The sequence below is a fragment of the Caloenas nicobarica genome, chromosome 2, assembly GCF_036013445.1.
Source record: "Caloenas nicobarica isolate bCalNic1 chromosome 2, bCalNic1.hap1, whole genome shotgun sequence".
NCBI lineage: Eukaryota > Metazoa > Chordata > Aves > Columbiformes > Columbidae > Caloenas > Caloenas nicobarica.
The window spans coordinates 115,320,990-115,348,637 of record NC_088246.1 but is presented as its reverse complement, the minus strand read 5'-3'; the positions used below and the strand labels follow the sequence as shown (position 1 = coordinate 115,348,637).

The 27,648-nt window shown below is 43.1% G+C and overlaps 2 protein-coding genes across 6 annotated transcripts in view; one reads left to right on the top strand and one right to left on the bottom strand.

Moving 5' to 3' along the window:
• ESCO1 (establishment of sister chromatid cohesion N-acetyltransferase 1) overlaps positions 1–6,464 on the top strand; it is a 34,974-nt gene extending 28,510 nt beyond the window's left edge. For both annotated transcript variants that reach the window (XM_065628322.1, XM_065628321.1), the window contains 3 exons: positions 1,086–1,229; positions 2,098–2,285; positions 5,521–6,464. In XM_065628322.1, the coding sequence (XP_065484394.1) occupies positions 1,086–1,229; positions 2,098–2,285; positions 5,521–5,668 (480 nt within the window). In that variant the 3' untranslated portion in view covers positions 5,669–6,464. The remainder of the gene's footprint in view (positions 1–1,085; positions 1,230–2,097; positions 2,286–5,520) is intronic.
• Positions 6,465–7,460: 996 nt separating this feature from the next.
• Positions 7,461–27,648, bottom strand: part of GREB1L (GREB1 like retinoic acid receptor coactivator) — a 144,380-nt gene continuing 124,192 nt past the window's right edge. For all 4 annotated transcript variants that reach the window (XM_065628448.1, XM_065628452.1, XM_065628451.1 and 1 more), the window contains 12 exons: positions 26,099–26,664; positions 25,394–25,496; positions 21,624–21,779; positions 21,277–21,416; positions 18,623–18,784; positions 18,086–18,290; positions 17,227–17,392; positions 15,822–16,049; positions 14,269–14,410; positions 12,987–13,187; positions 11,659–11,797; positions 7,461–10,064 (listed from right to left, as the gene is read on the bottom strand). In XM_065628448.1, coding sequence (XP_065484520.1) covers positions 9,901–10,064; positions 11,659–11,797; positions 12,987–13,187; positions 14,269–14,410; positions 15,822–16,049; positions 17,227–17,392; positions 18,086–18,290; positions 18,623–18,784; positions 21,277–21,416; positions 21,624–21,779; positions 25,394–25,496; positions 26,099–26,664 — 2,372 coding nt within the window. In that variant the 3' untranslated portion in view covers positions 7,461–9,900. The remainder of the gene's footprint in view (positions 10,065–11,658; positions 11,798–12,986; positions 13,188–14,268; positions 14,411–15,821; positions 16,050–17,226; positions 17,393–18,085; positions 18,291–18,622; positions 18,785–21,276; positions 21,417–21,623; positions 21,780–25,393; positions 25,497–26,098; positions 26,665–27,648) is intronic.

Here is a 27,648-nt window from a genome sequence, read left to right as displayed (position 1 = left end):
AAATACCTGAGTGGAGCAGAAAAAAGGACTGCAGCAAATTAAGTCATTTAGGATGGAGTTCTCTGTAGTTGTGTGGTTGAAGTTGAGAGAATCTACAACTGTTACCACTGTGGATGGCTGACTCCAAGAATGTTTATGTAGTGTTTCAAATTGGCTAATTGGACTTGTCATTAAAAGACTCGTAACTGAAGGTTAGATAAGAAAGCAGAGAGTAACTGATACCATGCCTTTGAAAAGTAATTTTAAAAGCATTTTTTAACACAATTTTCTTTTGATCAGTACTAGCTTTATGTATTCATAGCATCAATAATTCTAGTTTTGCTTTACTAATGTAACTACAAAATGGATGAACAAGCTAATGCCATTTAATGTACCACACAGGAGAAGCCACCTTATTTCTGTCTCTCACGAGTGATGGGGTGATAAAGGCTGCTCCAATGCCCAGCTGTAGGTACAGGAATCCCCCAGTAAAATCTCAGCTCATGCTTAAGCTTTTATTTACATTCATGTTGGAATTTATAGATATTCTTCTAAACTTGTTCATATCAAACAAGACTTTATTTTTAGTTTCACTTACTCTTTGCAAGGCTAATGGAAGAGTGGAAAACTTAAGGAAAGAGGTGACAGTTACTCATTGCTTTATGACATACGCATACATTTTCTAGCTGCCTTGGCACTGTGCTTGCAATCATCTGCTCAAAACCCTAAATGGATTAGTTCTTTCAAGACTTTAAAAATAACGGACAGAAAACCTTCAACTAAGCTGGTTTAACTCTTGGCATAGATCTCATTTACTTGTAGAATATCAGAGTCCACACTTAGAGCTGCATTCTCTATTTGCCTTGGACTACCTGTTGTTTGGACTTACTGGTAGCTCATTTAGAGGTCTCTACTCTTCCTGTTTCCAGACGAGTATTGTTTGAGGAACACTTATGTGGTTCCTTAGGATAATCCTTAACTTCTGGAATAGCTTTCAGTGTTCTAGATACCTCAGTGCAATTTTGTAAATCTGTAATTTTTTATGTATATTTATACAAATGTGTATTTACATGCTTCTTATACATCATTCAAACTTATTTTGACAGGTCGAAGAAATTAGAGAAATGGTAGACAATGACTTAGGATTTCAGCAAACTCCGCTCATGTGTTACTCTAGAACAAAAACTCTCCTTTTTATTTCTAATGACAAAAAAGTTATCGGCTGTTTAATTGCAGAACATATCCAGTGGGTAAGTAATTGAAGTGGAGAAAGGCAGTTTGTGTCAGTGCTTAGTGACCGTGTCCTTCGGACATTCTGAAACTACAGAATTACCTGAGAGTTTAAGTCTAGCCATTTAGCAAATAGGTATTCCATGTATGCCTTTTCCAGAGAGGAAAAGACTTTTGGTGGTGGGCCATGCTGAAATGTAGCTGTTCATTTTTGCTTAGCTGACACCGAGCTGAGGCACATGTATGGTGTCGTGCTTGGCTCCAACCTGCTCATCTAAGCACTTGCTACAGATGAAGGGTGGAATTTTTTCTTCCCCTGGTCTTCTAGCCCTGGCCCTCCTCTTTCTTCTTGACAAGCAGGTTCAACACCCTGCCTGGCAGAAATCCAACTCAGATGAAAAAGCGGGTGTTCTGTAGGATTGAGTTGAATCAGCGACGGGTTAAACAGCTCCACAGTGAACAGAAGCAGCGGGCAGAACTGTGCAGTGGAGAGCAGGACGAGAAGCTGAACTGCCAGTTGCAGCTCCCTTGTAAACTGGTTTTTTTTCTGTCCTCCCTTGGGAGTAGCAGACAAGAAGCAAAACAACCTTAGTCAAAGGCAGAGAAATTGATGCAAACACTCTAATACAGGCGATAATAAGAATTAGATTACTTGGTGGTGTTATTTTAAATCAGGTAATCTTCAGAGGCATTTTTGGTTTAATCTTTCATCCTCTGTTCCAATTTTGAAACTGTTAAGAGAAATTAAATGAGGCACAAATATGCAGACTTTTTGGTAAGGCATTTTAGCAAGTACATTTAACTGAAGTAAGTTGCACAATAATTATTTTGTTCAGTCATTACTGATGCTTTTATAAAGTGACAAATATTTTTTTCTATCACCTGCAGGGCTACAGAGTTATAGAAGAGAAGGTTCCAGAAGTCAGTTCAGAAAATGAGAAAGTCATATTTGAAAGACAGAAAGCATGGTGCTGTTCAACTTCTCCAGAACCTGCTATTTGTGGGATTAGTCGAATATGGGTATTCAGCATGATGCGTCGAAAGAAGATCGCTTCTCGGATGATAGAGTGTCTTAGGTAATGTAAAAGAAGTTCCTTGGTTACATGTGTTTTAGATAGAACTCAGTCCAAGACATTTATTGCTTTGCGTGTCTCAAGCTTGTGTTTTCTAAGCTGCCGTTCATATTGGGGATGTAGCTTTGAGCACAGTTGACAGTTCCAGTATTATTTGGAGTTCAATAACGTCAGTGTTGTGCAGTAGCTCGTCTTTAACAGAAATCTTTCTGCTAAGTGCAGTTGTAATGAGTCACCCTAGCAGACTGCCAGTGGCCTTGGGCAAAGTCCTCTGAGGTAATTACGAGTGAAGGAAATGAGACTGTCTTTGGTCAAAGTGTGAGATTACCCAAGTGGTAAGGACTGAAACCTAATTGTTGGCCAAATGTCCGTTCCATAAAGGTAGAAAGGGGGAAAGAACAAAAGATGAGTGCACCAAACTATTCGATATAGTCTGGTGGCTTCCAACTGTACTTTTTTTGTTGTTTGTTTTGCTTTGCTGTGGTTCCCCGAGCCTTATGAGATATTTTCCATTTCCATGGAGCTTTAGTAGGTAGCGATGAGTGTATTCAGCTGAGTGCCAAGTGCTAGATCCATAAAAGGACTCCAGCACCCACTTTACTGTTTAGATAAATGTTAAAAATGTTGAATCTCCAGACCTTCGGTTTCTTCCAGTGACATTTACTAGAAGTTTAAATGCTGCTCTGAGAAATGTCAAGAACTACCCAAATTTTACTACCACTGGGCTGTCAGGTGTGTGCTGGGCACCTGGCTGGCCCCATTTCGTTGGAGTCTGTGGCACAGACACTCCTGTGTCTGCCAGTCCTTGCCCTCTTGGGGATCTGGAGAGCCTGTCAAAGCTCTGTAGAATGCATCTGGCCTGGCTGGTGGAGCAATTAGAAAGTTCTTATTGGATCACAGAATCACAGAATGTTAGGGATTGGAAGGGACCTCAAAAGATCATCTAGTCCAATCCCCCTGCCAGAGCAGGAACACCCAGATGAGGTTACACAGGAAGGCGTCCAGGCGGATTTTGAATGTCTCCAGAGAAGGAGAATCCACAACCTCCCTGGGCAGCCTGTTCCAGTGTTCCGTCACCCTCACTGAGAAGAAGTTTCTTCTCAAATTTAAGTGGAACCTCTTGTGTTCCAGCTTGAACCCATTACCCCTTGTCTTACTGTTGGTTGTCACTGAGAAGAGCCTGGCTCCATCCTCATGACACCCACCCTTTATATATTTATAAACATTAATGAGGTCACCCCTCAGTCTCCTCTTCTCCAAGGTAAAGAGACCCAGCTCCCTCAGCCTTTCCTCATAAGGGAGATGCTCCACTCCCTTAATCATCTTTGTGGCCCTGCGCTGGACTCTCTCCAGCAGTTCCCTGTCCTTCTTGAACTGAGGGGCCCAGAACTGGACACAATATTCCAGGTGAGGTCTCACCAGGGCAGAGTAGAGGGGAAGGAGAACCCCTCTCGACCTACTAACCACCCCCCTTCTAATACACCCCAGGATGCCATTGGCCTTCTTGGCCACAAGGGCACAGTGCTGGCTCATGGTCATCCTGCTGTCCACCAGGACCCCCAGGTCCCTTTCCCCTACACTGCTCTCTAATAGGTCATTCCCCAACCTATACTGGAACTGAACTACCAACTGTAAGGTTGTACTCAGATAAGCATATTAACTTGATGATTTAGTTATATTTTTAGGTGATGTTTTTTAAATTGTGTATTTGGTAGCTTTCTATAAACTATTTCTAAAGGAAAGATTTCTTCCCCAAAGCAATGCTGGAGATGCTCCATCAGTTCCAGCTCTAAAAGATCTTTAGAATCAATGTTAATGTTTTTGGAGGCCTAACTGTGCACTGTGTCTTACCTTTTCTGTCCTCTCATGCTTGTTTGACCTTCCATTAGCCCATTGCTATGTTAGTAAAAAACCAGATTCAGCAAAAAGAGCTTTGTGTTGTTCTGGTGCTCAGGCAGTTTGTAGAAGGGTCTGGCGAGCTCTAGAGTTGGTGGAAACAAGGGAGCCCAGAAAGTTGCAGAAGGCAAAGGAAAGGAGTGAGACTTGCTTTTTGATGGCAATGAGCAGTTAGATCTGCTCAGCTGCCAGTCCTGACCTAAACGTCTAAATGTCTTTCGTAGCAAAAGGTATTTGGAACGGGGTGATTCTGGTAGCCAGCTAAATCCTGGCTTCAAAACGGCGAAGGCATCCTGGCAGGTCTTTGAGTCCGTTTTAAGAGTCTGCTCTGTTTCACTGGAGCTTTCACAGCTGACCTGAAGTCACAAAAACCTGGTCAGACAGTCTCAAGAAACTTGAAAGTCATCTTCCTAAATACACTAAAGAGAAGGGAATAAAACTGGTAATAATTAAAAAGGACTTCATTCATATTGTCTTTTCCTCAAGATTTAATGAATATGTCAATATGATTGAAGTTGACACTTGCTCTGCAAGTGCCTGTAAGTTTATTTTGTAGGAATTTTAAAACTTAACTTCAATGGGAGCTGCTTCTGTTTCCAAGGAGAAACATTGCCTCCTCCTTCCCCTGACTGACATCTTAAAGCCTGAGGTCAGTTTTCTAAATTTGCTCACATAGCCATCCAGAAAAGTGCAATGGTATCCCTTGATTCTCTCCTCTTTCTTCAAATCAGAATAAAACATACGTAAAATATTTTCATGAAGATTTTAAGCAAATAGAATCTTCATACCTACTACTGAAAGCGTATCACTTTTGAATTATGCCTTCCAGCCTTGTTCTTAGATGTTCTAAATTAATCCAAGATGTGCTCTCACCTAAATGTCAAATGTTTTGGTTTTATTTTCAAACCAGGAACTTCAACTTTTATCAGGTCCTTTCAGCCCCTCTGTAAACACCCTCACTTGTTTGTAGCCCGTGTTTTCATTCCCAGTGATTGCAGTCATAGTCCTAGCAGTCTATTTTCTATGAAGAAATAGTTGGAATGAATTCAAATTTTGTTTTAAACTCTGAAATTGAACTCTTGATGCAACTCAAAGTAATTGCTCTATATGAACATTCTTCTAAAATACCAAAATGTTACAAAACCCTTCCAGAACAAGTGATTCTCCTTGCCCTTTGGAAGGTGATACTTCATATACATAGAGTCATCTCCTCCTCACAGAGCTCCTTCTTTTTCGATGCCCGTGCCACTTAATTAATGCTTTGTGGCCTAGCAGCATAAATATTCTTGCATTATTCCCTGAGGGTAATTCTATCTATTGTTTTATTGTAATTTTTAAACAGGAGCAACTTCATCTATGGCTCATACCTAAGTAAAGAAGAAATCGCTTTCTCTGACCCCACTCCTGATGGAAAGCTCTTTGCAACGCAGTACTGTGGCACCGGCCAGTTCCTCGTGTACAACTTCCTCAATGGGCAGCACCAGACTTAACTGCTCCCAGGGGAACTCTGTTTTTATTGGGAGACTTCTGCCAAAACACACCGAGTGGGCACACCCTTCAGCAGAAGCCAGGGCCATTTTTATTACAGTGAACTCAGGACTGGTAACAACCGAAAAGGTTGTACTATTTTATTAAAATTGTAAACAATGCAGTAATAGGCTAACTTTGTTTTTTTAAAAAAGAAAGATATTTTATTAACTTTTGCAAAAGTTTTATTGTATTTTATCTAGTTAGTCATGTTTACATGCAGCAGAAAATTGTTCATAGTGGACTGTAAACTAATGCAAAGACTCTGGTCTCACGGATGAGTACGTGCTGAAGTTCGTAACGTGGTGATATACCAGTGCTGCTGGGTGAGGCCGGGAGCGGTCGCTCGCTCGATGGCGTCGCAGACCCTGCTCAGTTGCATCCAGGCAAGAAGCGTTAGGGTGCAGTGGCTGTGGGTGACAACCCTCACAGACTGTACGCTGCCTTCTGGGGTGCATTCTGCACCCTGCTCGGTGTAGGGGAGCCTGCTGGCTGTCAGCAGCTGTGGAATCTGCTTCAACCCACCCCCCGCTTCTCCCTCAGATTAGTTGTAAAGGTGGAACGAAAACCCTGGGGACTGGTGTACTCGTCATTTTTCTTCAAGTACTGTACTGAGTATATACCTTTGTTAGTGGACTTGGCTTTGATACTTGTCACTCCTTCATAAATCTCTCCTCTTTTCAAGGGTTTGTATGTTGAAAAACTGCTGTGGCCTTTCTTGATCTGTACATAATGTAGATAGATTAAAAATAAAATACTTGATAGCTTTTTTAAAGTTACTCTGTATTGATATGGAGTGTGAACGAATCTTTAGTATATTTTGTAGTTTGTGTGTGAAATGTTCCCTTGGGGGCTAATGGCAGCGCCTATTTTGAAGCAGTCTCTGGAGAACACAGTCCCTGCATTTGTACCTGCTTGGGGGTCAGAATTCCCTTTGTGCCAAGGAATTTGCATCACACCCCAAGGATCAGTTCTAGAGTAGCTCTGGATCAAAACCATCCTCATCCAGGGCTTACAGTAAGGTGAGCCTTGCATGATAGCTTAAAACCCCACTATAAGATGGGAAAGATTACATTTAAACTTACAGTTTGGTTTAGCTTTGGAACCTACTTACGGTAAGGCTGTACTTGTTTATATTGTGCTGTATTTAACCTTGGTCTAGAGCTAAAGCAAAGAACTGAAACCACCTCTGAAACATCAGACTCCTTAAAACTGAGGTAGCTGAACAGTGGGGAATTCTGGGCTGTAGAGGTGGCTGGTCCCATGCCACCACTTGTTTGCAAGGGGATTGTGAGCAAAGGGCTTTATCAAAAAAAACTGGTGGAGGTTCACAGAACATCCAAAGGTGATCCCCTCTGGTGGGCACTGCTGCTGCTCCTGAGTTCTCACCTGAGCAATACTGAAGCATGGTCCAGACGAAGCCCATTTTTCAACTGCTTATACTTAAGGGGGCTAAAAGTTGGTATTTACAGCTTGTGTGCCTCCTCCCACTGGTCTGTTTGACACAAAGCTGCTCTCTCAGCTCGCAGTACCCAGTTTGAAAGATGTCCAGTACAGGCAGCACAGCACCAAAACTCCATCAAAATCAAGGGGTGGGATTCACAGTAGCAGCAGCAGGTGGGTTTCTCCACACTGTTGTGTGTGAAGAGAAAAAGAAACAGCGTCCTGTGCAAAGCACCAGTTAAGAGAGAGGCAGGCTGAAATGGTAACTTAATATATTCAAATTTAATGAAAGCACATTATAAACATACCATAGCCACAACTTCAGACAGTTTCAGTTCATAAACAATAACATGAGGTAGACTGACTAGTGAAGCTAAATTCACCAAGTTTTTGGTTAAGAAAACTTTATACTAGGAAAGCAACATTTTTTTTTAACCCTCTTCCAAAAGTCACAAAAAGCAATTACATAAGTTAAGCAAAAAGCATCTGCATATGATTCTTTAAATCTTAGTTTACATTCAAATTTAACCTGTGAATTGACGAGAACATCTACAGGTAAAAATATAACGCTGGCCAGTTGAATACATTCATAAGAATGGCCTTGAAGGTGAGGCTTAAAACTAAACTAGAACGGCACTAATCTAGATGTCACGTAACCATCTCCATCCCAGGAACCCCCAGACCCACAGCTCTGGAGCTGCTTTGGCGCACCCCAGCGCGGGTGTTACCAAACCTCCTCGCTTCCGCAGGGCAGAGAGTTAAGGAAATGGGTTTATTATTGTTTGGTAAAGACAAGCGCGCTGACCTCCTGACTGTGTTCTCAACCTTCAGGACAATTTTGCACTGCTTCACCAGAGCACTAACTCCTCCTAGTAGTCTCAGCACCTGGAATTTTAAGAACTTAGTGCAAACATCAAATACACAAACAAAAAGGAAACCATTTTTTTGGAACACGTAATAACCTGAAACTTCTACGCCACACTAAGACTCAAGGTTGGCCTTAAGCCCTTCTGGCAAAACCAGAACTACTGGAATACATTCAGGTGTGTATCAAAAGCTTCAAGAAGCATCTGTTACATCCCTACTTCTTCCAAGTGTTAAAATAGATAAGGCAGGTTGTGTCTGAAGAAAAAATAAAAAATACACTTACAGAAATGGGTTCTTTTGGAATTTGCTAAATGTACAGCGTCAGAATTAAGCTGCATTAACACAGGCATATGCAAACCATTTTCCTTTAGCCTCCATTGAATATATTATGTTTTTTCATCTGTAAACGTCTCTTTTCACAAGATAAAAAAAGTTGCTTAACTAACACTAGGTGTAAAAAAAACCCATGCAGCTTTGGCAGGTCCTTCTCCAATGCATTGCAGGTCACGTAGAAAGATATGTTAATTTCATTGCTTTTTTGGGAGTAACTAAATATTCCTGAATCACTTTAAAGAACATGCTGAATTTTTCTTCTTAATGAAGGGGTCATTAAATTTTTTTGTACAGAAACCTCAGTGGGGTGACCAGTGCGAACTACACCAAGTAGGACAGCACTGCTACAATTTAACCCTGACAACCAACAGCTACTTCACCCAGTTCATTCCAGAACAAGGATCAGTAACATGTAGTAGAACAATGTGTGACTGCTGCTACGACCAGTGTTTACAGAGGTTAATTAAAAAAAAAAGGGCTGACAGTGTTGGGCGATGCATTCAAAGGTCTTTGCTGCTGGCCAGAGTCTCTCCTGAGCAGTCCCAACTCCCTTTCTCCCCAGCTCCCCCCTGGAGCTGCTGTGAAATATCTTCTGTTTCCCTTGGATCCCTCCTGCGCGTGTATTGGTACGTTGCTTCACGTACGGGTGTGACTGCAGCCAACTGGGGTTGAGTGAAAAGCACACGGAGAGTAGAAGTTGCATACGGCCCACCACAGAGGCGTCAGACATACGGTAGGACCTGTTTCAATATGCAAAGGAGGATGGACCACAGGTTTTCAAAACTCTGACAAGAGTGAGAAACTGAAGGTGTTTTGCTGGCAAGTTATTCTGGCCTCTCACTGAGGAGAGAGCATCTAGGAGAAACCTTTTGCTTTGTCCCTGGAGTCGAGGAGGTGCCCAGCAGGTGAAATAACACTGCTAGGAGAACCTGGGTGCACAGTGCCTGCCATGCTTCTGCGGATTTGTTCAGGTTTAAGTAGTAAACTTTGAGCATCTGTGGAAATTTTGCCAAAGACAGTTTCAATACATACACAATTACAATTTTTAAACTAACACTGCACAGAGAACAAGACTATTCTTTTTAATACAAATATCTACGTTATATTGTAGTTTCAAACCCCTGAGTATTCCTGTACCACAGTACAGAGCCGAAGAGACACAGCGGGCTCTCCTCCACACAGCTTAATAAATCCCATGTGCTGAGTTGCGTTTCATGTACCACATTCAAGCCAGCAGCTGCCAAGAGAGCAGCTTCTTCCTCTAGCTCAGCTGAATATCAAAAGAATTCTTCTTCAACCAAATCACGTCATCTTCTAGATCCTACGGATGTGTGATCAGTGTCAGCGGTTGGGACTGATGTGAAAATCCGGGATCCATTAAATCCTGACTGATGTGGTAATTTTATCTCTAGGAATAAAGCCTACTTCAGAATTGTGGGGAATCCTTTAGAGCAGTCTAGATAAATATTGGTTGCACTTTGCTCCACAGTGATTGTACTTTAAAAAAAAAAAAAAAAGTTCTTTTTCTACATTAGCAGTGTCTTAGCAAAGCTCATATATGGCGTCCAGTAAGAAAATAGAGCGGTTTGTCCTCACTACTGTTAGCAGTTTGAAACTCATCCCGAAGTCGGAACTGCCATTCATCCTCCAGCTCCAACCGGACTATTGTCTGCCGTAACGAGCTTCTGTCTTGACATATGACGCACAGGGTGGCACCTTCAATCGAAAAGCACATTAGATTCTCAGGGTACAATAATGACTCTCCTTCCCTCATTCATTTTCCTAAAGTATTTTAAAGAAATCTCTGCTGCTAGGTAGGAAAAGAAAAGTATTAGAAGGGTCTGCCCACAGCTGTCCACAGCCCAAGCTCAGCTCAGTCCTGCAGCCTTGGGACAGAGGCAAATGTGTCCATTTGCAGGAAGACATGGGTGGGGAGAAGCAATTGTGGTGTGGGGTCTGCTCTGTATTGCAGGATGTCACTGCCTGACTGGAGTTAGCATCATCAGCCATAGCAGAGAGCACATCAACTTGAATCCAAGATCCTTAAATCACGACTGATAATTATGCGAAAAGAATAAAGCCTATGTTTTCATGGGATGTTTGGGTTTTCTACAAAGTCAATGATGAAATTCTACTAATCCAAACCTGTCACATGTCTGACTCTTGAGAAAATCTGCTATGACTTCCTTAAGCATGAGAGCTCCCCTTGGTAAAGCACTGTAAGAAGAATAACAAACCAAATCCTTGATTTCTCTGTCTTAACAAACTTGCAAGCTTCCTTCCACCTGGTGTCACCAGACAACATAGTCATGTAATGAGCGGGAGAGCAGGACACCATCAGGGCTTCCTCTGTTCCATGCTCCAGCCCACACACCTGGCACACGGGAAGTTCAAGTTCAGACCTTTCCTCTGCCTGATCTGAGCAGAGGAAGGCATCCATTGCCCATTTTGTCAAGAAACTGCCCCTGGCCCAAGAAACAACCAACAACATGGCCCCTCTGGCCACGTTTAGCCCCCATCAGCTCTGGGGGGCTTGGCGATGGCAGCGCCATCACCACCGCGGCCGCTGCACTGCTGCGCCTTCCTGCATTGCCCCTGTGCTGGGGGGGGAACAAGTGGGTGCAGAAGCAACCTCCAAAACACGCTTCTTGGGACTGGCTCAGGGTCACCCCCGCTGCCCACCCTGCACCTGCACCATCCTCGCTCTGTGCAAGGGGGAAATGGCTCAGCCGCGCCAACACCCCAGAGCTCTGTAACGCACTTCAGCATCACCGAATGCCTATGGCAATTTGCTGTGTGCTGCTATTTAAGACAAAACATTGAAGGAAGATTTTTATGAGGTTTATGAAGTTCTGACCCCACCAGGCTCCAGCTAAGAGCTGCCCTGACCTACAGTACTGAGTAGTTATTGCCATTAAAGACAGATCACTGGAGTAGAATTTCTTATCTTCAGCAGTAACACGCATGCTATAAACACGTTGCTGACTGCACCATTCACTGACTGATTTTCACTGATCCTTGCTTTTCCGCACCTATTTCCATTTGATGTTAGTTTAAAATAATTCAATGACTGTACTTTATCAAAGCTTAGCAAAGGTTCAGCTATCCGCACTTGTTACCAACAGGGGCAGAAGTTTTATACGCTCCCAAAAGAAACACACCATTTATTTCTTTTGAAAACAACTGCAGCACTAACTGAAAATAACAGAGCTGTTTAACGGAGCTGGCTATTCCTCCACCTTTCCCTTTTCCTCCGTGCTGTTGCTTGGCAGGAAGGCACCCAGGATGCCCAGCAGAGCCAGGAGGTTACCTTTCAGGAACCTGAAGCGCTTGAGGAGGTCCGCACCAACGAAGGAGTCACAGAGATAGAGCAGCAGCCCACTGAAGAACACCCCTTCGCAGTTGACGTTGACCGAGTGCGGACGGGAACTGATGTAGCAGATGGCCACCTGAAATGGAAGGGGGAAAGACAGACCTGAAGTGGAATGGAATATGACTTAGTGGTAACAGGTGAGTCAGCTGGTGCTGGTGAAATGACAGTCCGACAGGAGCGCAGGACTGAGCAAACTTCCCCCAGGAAATAACACAGGGGACAAACTTGTAGATTCAGATTTGCCCACCAAGTCTGCAATACATTATTTCAGGGCCCTGTGTAATTCAGCTTGATTTTCTGCTTCTTTATGAATTACCCGCTTACAGCGACTGTTACGATTATTTAGGTTTGATCGAATAAGGCTACATTTATCAAACACCATAAAAAACTCCACGAGTACTGAAACTACTGAAGCTTGAACTCCTCTGCGCTGCCACGTGTCTTCTCTTGCTGATCACAAGCATCAACTAAGTGGTTCCCAGCGCTGGGGCTCTCCTGTATTTCAGTGCTGTGATGGCTGTTCAGTATCAAAGGATTTGTCTATCTTGCCACTGACCCCACGTAATTTGTCAGAACAGACCCCTTGTTGGAGTTTCACCTTGCTTCAGATCCAGTTCAAACCGACCAATGGGTTCAAACATCCTGATCTCTCGACCTCCAGACATCTCAGACATACTTGCAAACCCCTGGTTTCCCTAGAAACCCAGGTTCATAAAAAGAAAAGCATCTAAAAGGAGAGCTGCATTACAACGGAGGAGCTTTGTGCATCGGTGAAGCAAGACACCAGGAAAGGGTCACATCAGAAACTCTCTCAGCCAAAACAAGTTTGTTGCAAGGCCAAATCAGACACAGGCGATAAAATGCTGTATGGGTATGACAGTGATCCAAACGATTTTGTGGATAACTTTTGTACGGACAGCTAAGTAGTACACCCAGTTCTGCCAAGAATGGCATCAATTTCAGACTTCTGCTTCACACGAAATGTTATTTCAGACAGACATGCCCAATTACTTTGAAAAATCACATCAATCCACCACAGACCTCTGGGTCTCTACCCACCCCAGGCAGCCAGCAGACCTCACTGCCAGCTCTTCCACTGGGAGTTGGTCCTTTGGCTCCAACAGCAGAGCCTCACTGTTTGAGACCGAAGTCTTCGAACACTACCCTTGATGCTGAAGGAGCATGAAAGAAGGGCTCTTCAACACAAGAAAGATGTTGAAGGTTTGCATTTAATGATCCCCATTATCCCTGCAAATATTTGGTACCTCAAGCCCGATGTTCAGGTAGCAGTCAATGGCCAACACCGGGTTCTTGAAGTTATGGATGGCCTTTGGGAAGAGTTTGTACGTCGCATGTTGAAGGAATTTCTCCAGGAGGAACTGAGATGGGGCTGCCAACAACGTATGCTCACTGTCAGGGGCACAGACGTACTGTAGAGGCATTATTGGTGCCAGGCTGTCCGAAACCTGCAATGAAACCACGGGGAGCATCTTTTAACCCACATACTCAGTGTATCTTCTCTGCAGGAGCTCCTCTAGCTGGGGAAGGGAGCACCACGACAGGGCAGGAGGAGAGGGAAAGCTGGGGGGAGGAATCAAAAATCTCCACTCGATTTTGACATAGCACCACAGCACAGAAACGAGTGAATTACTCGTTCTGTGGTTGCTCGGTACTTCTCGGGGTATCTGCTCGCCTGAAGAAGGGACATAAAACAGGGACTTCAAACAGTCACAACACCCTTCATCCTGCCTTCCTCCTGGACAGCCTGGGAAATGACAGCCTCCTTGTGTGGTGTCAGCCACAGAAAACGCTTTCTGTGGAGTTTTCTCATAGGCCAGGCCACTGCTACAGATTCCACTGCAACCACAAGAAATGGAAAACTCAGAAAATGGCCTCCCAAAATACTAAAATCTGGGGTTTAATCAGTTTAATCTGAAATACAGGGGTGAGGTTTGGAAAGAGGGGTGGTATGGGACGTGTTTAACACCACCAGGGATCACAAACTCTAAGACTGCTAAATTAAAACCACCCCTTCAAAATGCACCTCCATTGAAAGCCAGCACAAGCATACTCTGTATAAAATATTTGGTATCCCCACCCCATTTTTGTATATATTTGGATTTCCCAAGTGCATTTCAGAAGGTTCCAGTTTTCAGTGCCTTTTCTCAGGTCTCTTTTCATCAGCAAGTGCGGGGACTGAAAGTCACCACAAGCCAGCAAACACTGGAAATGAGTGGCTGTGTTAAAATTATTAAAACCGGGTCCAGTTCAGAGTGTATGTCTGCAAATTCTTCCTCTGTCAGAGATACCAACTAGACCAAACTCTTTCCAATCCCAGTCCATCTTCTAATGGATTAGGAGGGTTATTGTTAACAATTTATAATAAGCAAAATATTTATTATTTCCTATTTCTGATGTGGCAGCCCTACCACAGAGTAGGCCACGAATGTCAAATAAGCACTAAATAAATCTAAAGGGCTAGAGAATTTGTTATTTCTAGGGGAAACAGGTCCTGGTGTGACCCTTCATTATGACATCCACACTCACCATGATTTTTGGCTTGACGACAAAGTCCTTTTGTCCTCCAACCTGAATATGTTTCTTCATGACACTGAAGTTGTTGAAGCGGCAGATAAGGAGGCCGCTGCTGTTCGTCCGCAAATTAAAATCTACATCTTCACAGAAATACCTGGACATCAAACACAAGATCACTAAACCAGCTGTGTGGCTACTGGGTCCAAGCGAATATTCACACACCCACAGCTGAAATGCACCAGAACGGGCTCAGCAGAGATTTTTGAAGACCATCTGATATGGTTCCTATGCAAATTCTCTACACAGCTCTGAAGCCCCGCTCCTTCAGCATGTTCCTGGCATAGGAAACCAACTTCTGGTCATCTGAAGACCAAGTCTTCACTTCTCAGTGCACCTGGATGTTTCTTCCTCGTACCAAGTCTGACCAGCCCTCTCATTCCCATCATGTACTGCCATCAATCATTTCTTCCTCATCCCTTTTTTTTTTTTCAGATCTTCTTTTTAGATATATTTTAGAACTGAGAGTAGCTCTGCAGTGACCAACCTCCATTTCCGAACAAGCCAGTTCTACATGACATGCTTTTTGATGAACTGGAATGAGGGGATAAAAGTGGCTTTGACAATACCTGTCTGGAGGAGACAAAGCAGCTGAGGTGTAGTATTTATCTTGCGCTATTTATGATGTAATTGCTCACTCTGTGGGCTGATTCCCATCTCATAATTCAACCAGCCAGAGAATGTGAAATCAAGAGCTCTGGAAGCCACACTGAGAGGCTACAATTCCTCACTCAGATATATGGGATCCCTGAAAACAGCAGCAGGAGACCAGGGTGAGATGCCCTTGGACCAGGCTGCAGCTCCAGAGACAGAGTTTATTTTAAATACATCTGGCCAGGGGGGCTGGAAATTGGATATTGCATCAGTCTGCGATGAAAACCAGAGGTAAAGCCCCATGAGAACAGTGCTTTATTGCAAATGCTTTCAGATAGAGCTGGGTGGGAAGGGGAATAAAAGGAAGGAAATAGTGGAAAGTTATTTATTCATCTGTTTTTATTGCAAACCCGAGCGGCACCAGGGAGGACAGGTGACTCTGAAGGAAATACAAGGAACCCCTCCTCATAGCCTCTGATGTAGCAATGGCTCAGACATTTCCTATGCTCCTGTTCTCTGTCACACAACAGGCCCCTGACTCTCCCAGAGACACTCTGCAAGCTCCACGCTCTTGCTGTGACTTGATGGCATTTTGGCTTCTTTCTTCTATCTTTGGTCCCCCGGTTACCTTTTTGTCCTGAAGTTTTTTATTTCCCCTCTGCCTCTTCAGTCCCCTGTAGCACTCCCTTGCCTTACGGTGTATCTTTCCCAGGTTTTTTGGCTGGTGGTAGGTTTATTTTGATGCCTTATTCATTCAGATGCAATGTTTATCACTCTGCGTGCTATTTTTGTGACTGTGCTCATTACCTCAGACAGGATCTTTCTATTTATCTCAACAGCATTTAGAAATACAGTGACAAGACTCTTATCATGACAGCGTATTATTTTACCACACACATATATATATTGCCTACCTGTTCAGATCATATTGCACATTCTGGGTCAGGTCTATGTTGAGCAGAATAAAATCATGCACGTGGCACCTGGAGAACGGAGCCTTTGTTTTCCTGGCATTCAGCTTGCTGTTCCACTTCTGAACACCCAGTATTGCATAATGGACAATTTTGGGGGTGGCTTCGATGTGTTGGAGGACGCTCTTCAGAGACACATTTTTGCTGGAACCCCCAGGCTCCAGGGACTGGCTGCAGAACGCGATCATACAAACAAGGCTTATTATATTTATACAACATACACTGCATATATATATATGTATGTGTGTATACAGAGGACCAGTTCCATTAACAATTTAAAGTGTTTACTCTAGATGCTGTAAAAATGCATAGATAAATGCAGATTTTTTTAAACAACCGCCAGCTAATCTTATCCCATCAATTTAGTCATTATATGAAAACGGGCCCTTCAGCACTATAGGGTCCTAGACAGCAATTTAGAAAGGGAAAACGAATCGTCTCATGCTCCGTTCCTGGAAGGCTATTTTCTCCATAATGGACAGCATAAGCGCTCAGAAGAGCGGGAGCTTAATGCCTTCTGAAAAGCTAAAGTTCCCCAAATAAACCGTTTTCATTGAGAAATACAAATGGAATGAAAACAAATCAGGGAAGTAACATATTGAGAAATCATTCAAAAGGTCACTAAAAGCAAGAGTGGCTTTAGGCAAAGAACAAGCACAAGCAGAGGTTTGTTGATGGAACTATGGGACACAGATGTGAGGGTAGAGCCAGGTGGAAATGTTCCACAGCAGAGGCTGGATGTTGGTGGTCAAAAGATAAATCTACAGCCTTCCTACTGCTCTGAGGGAAAGAGTAGTTTGGTTTGGTTTTGTTTTGTTTTTTTTAATGTTAGACAATATATCTAATGCCCAAATGTACAGTTCCTGGCCTATCTGAATAATTGAATAATGACCTCGGTGAGGCCCTTTGGACAGGCAGCCTGGTGTTACTGCATCAAAGCCCCTGCTTTAGCTTTGCAATATTTCCAGTAGGTTACCAGCAGCTCCAGCTGCCCTACTTTTCTAGTTGTCTGGTCCTTCATAGCCCATCAGATGCCAGAGAAGGGCCTAAGTCACAGGTTGTGCTGCTGTCTGTGCTGGATCACAGAATGTCCTGAGCTGGAGGGGACCCACAAAGATCATCGAGTCCCACTCCTGTCCCTGCATATGACAACTCCGCAGTTCACACCATGTGTCTGAGGGCCTTGTCCAGTCTCTTCTTGAACACTGTCAGGCTTGGGGCCGTGACACCTCCACGGGGAGCCTGTTCCAGTGCTCCACCACCCTCTGGGGGAAGAACCTTTTCCTAATGTCCAACCTAAACCTCCCCTGGATCAGTGCAGGGACCCCAGCGCTAGGTGGTTACTCACCTCGACTGCTCGTGGACGCTGTGCATGTTCCACAAGACGCAGGAGTCATCCATGACCACGATGAATGGCCACACGCACTGGCGCTTGACTCCCAGTTCCTCCAAGCGGTTTCGTTCCAGTTCAAGATTGTGGTAGGAAAGTTCCTTTATAAGAAACCTGGCAGCACCTGAGAAAACAGCATAAAGAAGACACGCAGAGATCTTTATTAGACTCTATCGCTCTCTTCCCAGAGAAAGGCTACATGAACATCAGCAATCATTACACTTTATGAACTTCATGCTCATATCTTATTTAAAAAGAAATCAGTATGTCCCTTTTCCAGTGTGAGTAAATCTAAAAGGCAGATGGCAATAAAACTGAACCTTTCAAGAGACTCTGCAGAACATGATTTTGTGGGCATCAGTAGCATAACTTGAACCAAGAAAGCTTCAGTTTTAGCATCTGAGCCCCATTTCAAAGTTCTTGCAGGAAAAAGTCAGCATCCATGAAAGTGAAGTCCAAAGTTCAAGCCCTCTGTGCTCAGCTGCAGTTAATAGCCCCATCTAACTAAACAAGTTGCAATTTGAAAAATCCTACGTAAAATGTATAGAATAAACATTCGCGCTGCAGGGCTGAGTAAAATGAGTGAATATGGCCTATAAAACATCAGATTTTAAACTGGGAAGGGGGTGATTGATACAAACATATATTCCACATCTCTAACAACATTTCTTACACACCAGTATATTTTAAACAGACATTGCTGCTGTTATCACAGCACGAATGTGAGGAGCTGCTGTAAAGTTTCCTACAGCAACGTGATCCACCTTGTCCAATGTGGATTTTGTCTTCACAGCAACGCATTGACGGGGTCTCTTACCAACGCCAGCATTGTTGAACATGCCTGGCAGGACCAGCATGATGTGGTTGGGCCAGTATTTACGGTAGAGCGGCATTTCATACTCCTTGACTACAAGGAGGTGAAGGTGGCTGATGCCTTCCATGGCATGGTAGAGGTTCAAGAGGCCATGTTCATGACGTCCACTTGATGGCGTGAAGATAGGACTCTTGACTGCATTCAAATTCTGCCAGAACAGGAGGTATTTTAGAAACATTAGGTAAAAAGCATGTTATTCCTCATATGGGTTTTTATTTATTTTTTGTTTATACTGGATTTTAAGATTACTGATCATTGCGACACACATGAACTGGAAACTAGGAATGCAAAAAGGGATGACTCTTGAAACGAAAACCTTCAGTTCTAAGGACAGGCAGGCAGGAACCCTGGAAAGAATTTTAAACAAAGAAGAAAACAGAGAGAACATACCCAGTCAACCACTGTTGATTTGCAGACATATGTCAAGTTGATGGGATTCAGCATTTGTAGTTAGCAGACAGATAAAAGCAGCATACGCACCTTGTCAGAGACGAGGGGGAGCCGCATGCTTTCTAGATGTTTTCCCTGCTTGCTGAAGACAAAATGATTCTCTTTGGACTTGGGGATTATAAAATGCAGTTGAACCTCTTCTCCCAGCATCGGGGATGAAAAGGTGAATGCATGCAGAGTGGAGTCAGATACCTGTACACAACAAAAAAAGTGGAAGAAAGATTTGCAAGCAGGTAACTCATAAGCAGTAGACGGCAACCTGCTCTTGCAGTCATGATACTGGAAGGCACCAGAGAAAAACTTCCAAAAACATTCCCTTTCAGTAACTGCTGTTAACTCTATTATATTCTCATTTTCCTCTACCATAAGCCACATTACTTGGCTGTGTAACTTGCCTTGCTATTAAAACAATTGGCTTTCTGTACCAGTAATGATCTTTGGCCCAAGTGGACTCTTCTGAAGCCCATTCAAGCTGGAAATTATTTATCAATATTTACAAGGAGAAGCGAAAAAAATATGTATACCATGAAATAAACTGCCCAAATAATTTTTTCCAAAAGATTCAAAGAGCAGCGCAGCACATGGGTGCACCTCCACAGCAGAATGTGCTGCCCTTCAAACCCCTCGGCAGCCACTCGGCTGCATCAGTTGGGTATTTTTCCTGGGGCAATACTGTGCTGTGCAGCCAGGGAACTGAGGCAGACCATGCCATTTACAAGGCTGTGAAGAATCTGCGTGAGCTTAAGTTTGCACGGTGATCAACAAGCCGTGTAGGTGTATACAAAGCACCTACGTATCTGTCATGGTTTAAGGCGAGCTGGTGATCACAACCACGATAACCGCTCACTCACCCCCTCCACCCCCAAATAGGGGAGAGAATCGAAAGGGAAGGGAGAAACTCATGGACTGAGATAAACACAGTTTAATAAAATAACAAAGTAATACTAACATATCTAAAACAGAAAATAGAGTAAAAAATAAAAGCTACTCAATGCAATTCCTCACAAACTCTGTCCACACCAAGCAGCCAGTCCCGGGCAGAGAGAGCAGCCTGGTCCCGAACAGCTGATCCCAGAGAGAGAAGAGATTAAAAAGGCAGAAAGGCCCAGAGGCCTCTGCAAAACAGCACGATGGCAAAAGACCGAACTAAAGGAACTCCCAAACAGAATTCCACCAAAATAGACCAGGTGTCCGTCTCTGTCCTCCTAGCCAGAAAATCCGACTCTCCTTAAATCTGAAGCATGATGCTAATGGGTCGGAATACTCTCACTGATCAGTCTGGATGTCAGTCAAGCTCTGCCCCATCCATGCCCCCCTTCCTCGATGCCTCACACCTGCGGGCAGAGAGCTCAGAAAGACCTCGGCTCCCAGACAACAACTAATGTAACAACAAGCTCTTGCATTCTTTTTGTTCCAACTCAAAGACACTGGAAAGATATTTGGAAAAAACCATTAATTCTGTCCTGGGGTGTTATCTTCTTGTTCTCAAACTAAATCTAAACAACAACGATGCTAGCTACGAAAAATAAAAGTTTCTAACTGCATGAAGAAAATTAACTCGCTTTCAGTGAAACCAGAACAGTATCTGACAAGACTTCATCCTACAGAAGCATCTGACTTACCACACAGTCAAATAATTTACTCTTAGCAGTCATCTTTCTATATTCTTTAGTAAAGAATTAAAATAATTAGCCTAAACAAAGATGAAAAAAGAAAGTGGTTTTATTTAGGTTCTTTTAAAGCATTGAACAATCTCCCTTCATAATGCCTGCTATCCAGTGACTCTCCTTTTGATGTGTAGTTTCTCTGAATTCAATTATCATAATTCTGTATACACAACTCACACTTGCCCATACAAGTATATGTTTGTATTTATTACTAGTCATTATGTTTGACCACATGCCCAAAGATGAGTGGAGGGAACAACAGGTGTCCCATACTCAATGAAGCATGAGGTTTCAATCAGAGCTCCCAGTGCTGCTCCATAGTAACCAACACCGTATGTTTCCAGGTCAGTGTGTCTACGCTGTGTTAGCCTAATAGCAAGCTGCTGGAAAAGATGAGTAAGCAAGAACGATTTGAGATAAGAAACTCCCAAGTAAACTGGTGGTGGTGAAGAAATAACGTCTGAGCTACTAACCATGAGTAATCTTACTGCCAGACTCCTGCGAGCATAACTGTGTGTTTTACAGGTCAACAGTTTTTTAACTAAGCAGTTAAAAATGATCATTTTTGTCCAGTGACTCGTAAGCTACTGTGGAGAAGCATGTGCAGTTACATACGAAGAGAAGAAAAAGGAGCCTTCCGGTCTCCCATTCCAGGTGTGGATGGCTGCCATTTAGGTAAGACAAGCATCTCTCTCAATTTTACAGTTATCTCCCATGAGATGCTGCAAACCCTCTGGCCAGGCTGAAAGACGCTTTGGTTTGAGGCAAGTAGTCACAATATTCGCCCTTTGTCAGGGGCAGCTGGAGAGGAGAACTCTGCTCACACAGAACGCACCACACACAGCTGATGCTCCAGCATCTGTAGCTCAATATCTCCCCTGAGAATGGAAGAATTAAACAATTCCATCTCAGGGAAGGTGAAAGCTTGAGTCCTGAGACCAGAGGGGAACGCCTGGAGAAACCTACCAAAAAAAAAAAAATCAAGGATGCAGTTTACCCTTAGACCTTGACACCAACCTGTGCGGTGGGATTGATGTCCATATACTGGTGGCACTGCTCACAGTGATGGAATGTATTGTAAGCTGCATATTTGGTCAGCATCATGGACACAGTCTCCCTTTTCTTAGGTTCCTCTGATTTTGTTTCTTTGCTTGTTTCTGTGCACAAAGAAGTAACAGAAATTTTATGAGTGTTAAAAAGACAAAAACTGTGATTCTGGTATCAATTGTAAAGAACACACAAATTGGTTTCTTCCATGTCATTTTGGAGACTAATGGCTCTTGTGAACTCACGTGTTCAACTGAACCCATAAAACCTGGTTCTTTGTTAGAAAGTATTCCTAAAAAACTCTATATTTTACTTACCTTGTTTTACTTTCGAGAGTTGTTCCATGTATACAGGACTTATAGTTCTGTACTTGGGGTCATGTACACCCAGGTCAAAAGACATTTTGCTGAAGATCTCAATGTCTGGCCAGTGGTCATTGCTAGACTGAGTAACTTCAGTGTTTTCTGTATGATCTGCAAAAACACAGCTCAGGTAAGCAGTATCAGGTACCCACTGAATAGTGTTTATGTGATGTTTGCTGATTTACAATTGCACGGGAACTCACAGAGGTGCACACACACACAGACATCCTTGAACATCATAAATATTACCAAAATTGAAATTATAATCCACACAAAATCACTTCAAAGAAATGGCAGTTCCTTGGAAGCTGCGTGCAGGCAAAAGAGGCTCATATGTATCTGCTTCTGCTCCTCATCAAGCTGCTCAAGTATAATTGACTCTGGTTTAAGCACAAAATGCTCAAAGGAACGGTCCTATCTGTGCAGAAGATGCAGGTGTAGTCTCAGGCCTCTCTGCGGTGGAATGAGGAGCACTGGGTAAACAAGAAGCAAAAGTACCCAAAAGGAGAAGGATGAAAGGAAGGAGAAAGAGGCTGTACAAAGCTATGAACTAGTAGCTGGTGGTACATGATAAAGGCAGTAAAAGGCACATTCCTGTTAGAGAATGGGATGTGGCCAGCAAGGATCAACTGGAACTTACTTGCTTTGATCCAAGAGAGATAAGTCTGAAGTAGAAAATCAAGTGTAAGTAATGGGAACCTTAGAAAGTGCCGAAGAAAACAACCTTGGACTGCAGCTTGAACATGAGTCAATTCCATTTAAAATGAGATAGCAGAACACACAAAAGTAGGCGCATAACCAGGTTACTGGTTTTAGAAAAGCAAATTCAGGTGAAATGAATGTTGGGTCTACAGACAAGCACACGCCCGCCCTACGCAGCCTGACCCAACGGGACGTGAGCCAGCAGCAGGTGAGAGGCCACCAACCTCACTGGCACCGCGTCGGGCTCAAATGAACACACGCCGCCAGTGAAGGGAAGGGTTGTTAGTTTGTCCATGCAGACAAATCCTGAGAAAGCTCCCTCTGTATGTGAGCGGGCCGGAGAAAACCAGGGACTTGCCTATGAATGAGACTTGGACTTCTTGGTTGCCAAACAACCAGTAACCTGCATTCCAAGCAAAATAAAAACACCAGAAGGAAGGGCCTTCAGAGAGACCACGTCAAAAAGGACGCTAAGAACAAAGTCCATGAGGAATGGAAAAAGCTCACTAGTGGATGAAGTTTTGTCTTAAATGTCAACAAGTGTGAGATAAAATAAGCTTTGCCAAATGTCAAGCTGAGGTAGACCTCAGAAAAGTGCATGAAACAAATTTTCTTTGCTATATCACCTCACCTTTTTTTTAAATTTTCTTTTTACTTTGACAGTTACATTTTCAAGGGAATAAAAAGTTTACTATAAGCCAAGGTGGAAACTAAACTCTAAAAGCTTGATACACACTCAAACTAGAGAAAGAATGATCTTCATGCCGGTTTTCTAAAAGAAAAGGCACGTGAAATGAGGCAAGACACTGATTTCCATAGCACATATATTATTTCCATGGCACATATATTATCACCATTTAACAGGAGATACAGTAGTCTATGGAGCTCTAGGTTCATTATTTTGACCTTGATAATATTCAAAACTTGGGGAGGGTGAAGGAAATAATTAAAGATGTTGAAGTAAATGAAAAATGTAAGAAAATGCATCATGGGTTTACCAAAGAAGTCTTCTGTTACTTTCATTATACAGCTATGATGTATCTATTTCTCTGAACAGAGGATATGCAACGCACGTTATCCTTCTGGACTTTAGTATTTGATATGATACTGTACGACAAATTATTAATACATCTGAAGAAAATGGAGACAGTGAATGGTCTGTAAATTGAAAAAGCTGATTAAACAGAAGATAGCAGCATGTAACATTGTAAGCATTAAGGTAGATGGAGATGATCAATGACATTAAAAGATCAGCAGAGGGGCATCTTGCTTAATATTTTCACTAATGTCATCAACTCAAAAAAAAAAGTTGGCTTAAGTTTGCTGGTGGCACATTCTAAGAGTCATTGTCAGTATGGAGAAGGAATAGAAGATCACCCAGAAATAATTCAGTGCTCTCAAAAACTGTAACAACAGAAACTGGATGATATTTAACAGAAAAAGTACGAGTCATACGTACAATCAAGGACTAATAGCAAGTATTTCTGTGGCCGGTTGGGAGCACCTTGGTTGGAAATTATCAAGTTGCAGAGGAACAAGCGACGTATTAGTGCCAGTGAACTGGGAGAACAGAAAAGGCCAGTACAACCACAGGGTTCACCAGTCATGGGCCTTTTTGTGGGGGCAGGGGAATACACGAGCTGTTGTACGCTGGGCTGGTTAAACATCCTGCAGAACACACGTTCCGTTCTGCTCACCCATGTAACAGAAGGATAAACTGAAAATAAACATGCAGGCAAGAGCTACTGAACCAATAAACAGAATAAAGAGCCTGTCACTTGTGAAGATCCTGTAAGAAGATCCAGGCAACACAGATGAACGCTGAGAAGGGGTAAGATTGCTGCCTGACTACATCATAGAAGCAAACATCAAAGAAGAGAAAGAGTATTTTAATTTAAATTAATATTTTCTTTGGTCCCAAAGACAATGTTGATAATTGGGACAGGAACATCTTTGGGTTGGAGAACAAAATATTTTCAATCATCAGAGCACTGGGGCTCTGGAAAAGCATTCCAATAGAAGGAGTGGGAGCAAAACAGCCACAACCAAAAACCCCAAACAAACCCAAACGGCCCTTCTGCTGGAGCTTCACTCATTCCTGGCAGGGGTGTAACATGTTGCTGTGATCACAACAGGCCAGATGGCATGATGCGGAACTTCTCTTACGTTTTGATACTTCATCCTATGCTTCTGGGGTATTTTAGTTCAAATAATGAGAGAATAACAGCCCCCAAAAGCTCCAAATCAATGGAATTTTTTTTTTTCATTTAATAGCACTTTCTGAGCAGAAATACAAGTTAGTCTCTTCAAAGGTTTGACAACAGCTACATTTTCAGGATGCCAATTTAACGGTCATGAGATTTATGCATCACAGAGTTATCTTCACTGCAAAACCACAGAGTTATGTAAAGACCATCCTGAAGAGGACTTGTTTCTAAAAGGGTTTGTGCATCTCAAGGCAAAGTGCTGCCACAGCAGTTAATGGACCTGTGAGATCTGACAAATGAGCGCGAATCCAAAGAGGCTCCCTCCCCCCTTTTTCTTCAGCATAAGATCTGCAAACTGCAGACAGAAGATAGTCTTACTGAAAATTGGTATCTAATTTATACTTAAGCATAAATAATAGTTATATAATAATAATAATAATATAATAATAATAATAATAGTTATAATATTTTGGCAAGAAACAAAATGTTCTGAAATGTCTTGTCTGCTTAAAAGCAGCAAGTGCTTAAAAACTAGCAAGGAGACATAACATTGGCAGATGTTGCCCATTTACAGTTTCATGTTAACTTTCATTTTAGTGCTATCCAAATGTATCAATCCAAAATACAATGAATAGTTCTCAGCTGAGCCCAGTATAAAATTTAAATTTTTATTCATCTATATTTAAATATATGCAGAGACCTACAGTGGTAAGTGTCATTTCTAGTCTTTCTGTGAGCCTAAAAATTTGTCACTGCTGAATAATACATAACAGAGGCTCTTTATATGCATATTAAGAATGAATACTAAATACTTACTGGCATTAATCTCTTCTTCATCATACACATCTACTTCCAGCAAGCGGATCAGCATGCGGAAGAGAATCCTCAGGAACTGCAAGTAAGAGCCAGTCTTTCCCACCTGAGCCAGAGACAGAAAAAAATCCAAATCCCAACTCAGACTCATATGAAGGAAGGATGGATATGTTTCAGACAAACGCCTTTGGGTTTATCCCCTTCTAGCTCTGCATGAAAATATAACGTGACAAAATATTCCCCATTGTGCTGAATAGTATTACGAAATTGATCTGTGAGCAAAACCTGGCCCACAGCCTCTGTTGCTTTTGTAGGCAGGGAGATTGGCAGCTTCTCCACTGATACGCTCACAGCAGTTGTGTGCCCAGTGCCATCCACACATATTTCATTGTGGTGCTTCGGGACACGGTTTAGTGGTGGACTTGGCAGTGTTAGGTTAAAGCTTGGACTCGATGATCTTCAAGGCCTCTTCCAACACGAACAATTCTACAATTCTACTATTTAGGCAACAACATGACACACAGCATCTCCCTTCCTCTCCTTACCCCTTCTGAGCATGGACTTAACCTTAAAATTCGACTGATTTTTGACCTTGAAATACAACGCTGCGTGCAGCCTTTCAGGGGGCCTTTGCAGTACAATCTTCAGTCCTCATCATAGGTCCTCTTATCCTGCTAATAAGGCAAGAGGAAGGAACTGTTCTCTTACTTGCGGTGGTCCTGTCAAAAGCAGCCGCCTGGGGTGAAAACTCCTCGTGCCAGACGTCTCACCCTGATTGCTGAAGTCCGCGTGGTGCTGTCGGGCCGTCGTCCACTGCCTGTAGTAGAGAGACTGCTCCTCGCTGCTCATGTCCTTGTGAAGCAGAGGCCTCAGAGAGCTCAGCCAAGACACGTCAGCGTGAGGAAGGAGGGAAGAGGAGGAAGGCAAATTCCCACTTTTCTGTGAGCTCAGGACACAGTAGGCGGCTTTTGACAGGATGACAATGCGTGGCAGTGCAGCACGGAGGGACTTGCTGCCTTTGGCCAAATGGGCAGGCCACCGAAATGTCTGAGAGACCGAAGATAGTGATGATGATAGTTTTGAAGTGGTGCTGCTCGCCATCTGGTTACCCAGGGAGTCGCATTCTTGTTTCAGGGTCTCTCCGGCTGTGAAACTGAGGTAAGTTCCCTCATCCACTGAGCTGTGAGCCACAGTCTGAAAGTTCAGCGATGGTGCTTGCTTCTGAGACCTGTCTGCAGCACTCGAGGAGCTCACACCGTTGTCTGCCAGGGAACCTGGGGAAACAAAGAGCAGGCAATGAAGAGATACTGGCCAACAGGAAAATGTAAAGAAATCATTAACTCACCTCGTCTATGGGACAATCTTAACCTTCAAATACTTTGTTCAATGAGCGCTGCTGGGTGAGCTCATCTTGTGGCTTAGGTCAGTGTTTCGCCATTTTAAAATAAATCATTGGCACCCATCTGTCCCTCTCGCTGGAGAGGCAACAGTCGCCTTCTGTTCAGGTTCAGAATCCAAACACGAGTGTCCCAATCCCAAATGACTGCTAAGCTCCATATATTAACTACCATTCCCCACCTGGGATTTGGAATTTGATGGTACAACCTTCTGAAATTCAAGTATAAGACACCACCATATAGGTAGATCAATTTGACACTCCTTCCTATGGGGAACAGAGCATTCATTTCACTGCAGCCTTAATGTGAACTGGGATATACTCCCTCCTCCACACCAGTCAAGTTTAGTTGGTGCATGGGAAGATCTGGTGTACAGCAAAGGTCCAGTTCAGCTGTCTCATTTCCTCAAACTCACAGGGGAAAAAAAGGGAAGGATTCAGAAGTGCCTGAGGAATGCAAGGAAGAGAAGGCCTGGTGGGAGATGATGCTCCATGGACGATGCCTGAAGAGGTAGGGCAAGACCCTGCCATTCTGTTGGTCTTGGCAAGGAGGCAAAGATCTATCCCCCACAGTCACGGAGCACTTCTCTTTTCCTAAAATTTTATCTATCTATTTCTACTCTGATTTTTAAGATATTTTTCAGGATCCACCAGATTAAATGAGCAACAAATGTGAAATCTAAGTTTAAAAATAAAATTCACAAGGGACAGTTAGCTATGACATACCATCCTCCCACTGCAACACCATCCTCTTTTAGCTGTACACAGGAAAATTGCTCACTGTGGAAAGAATCTGCTACCAACATTTCGTTGCTTAGCTTGCAGCAGGATACAGCTAAGCAACCCACATTTGACTAAACAT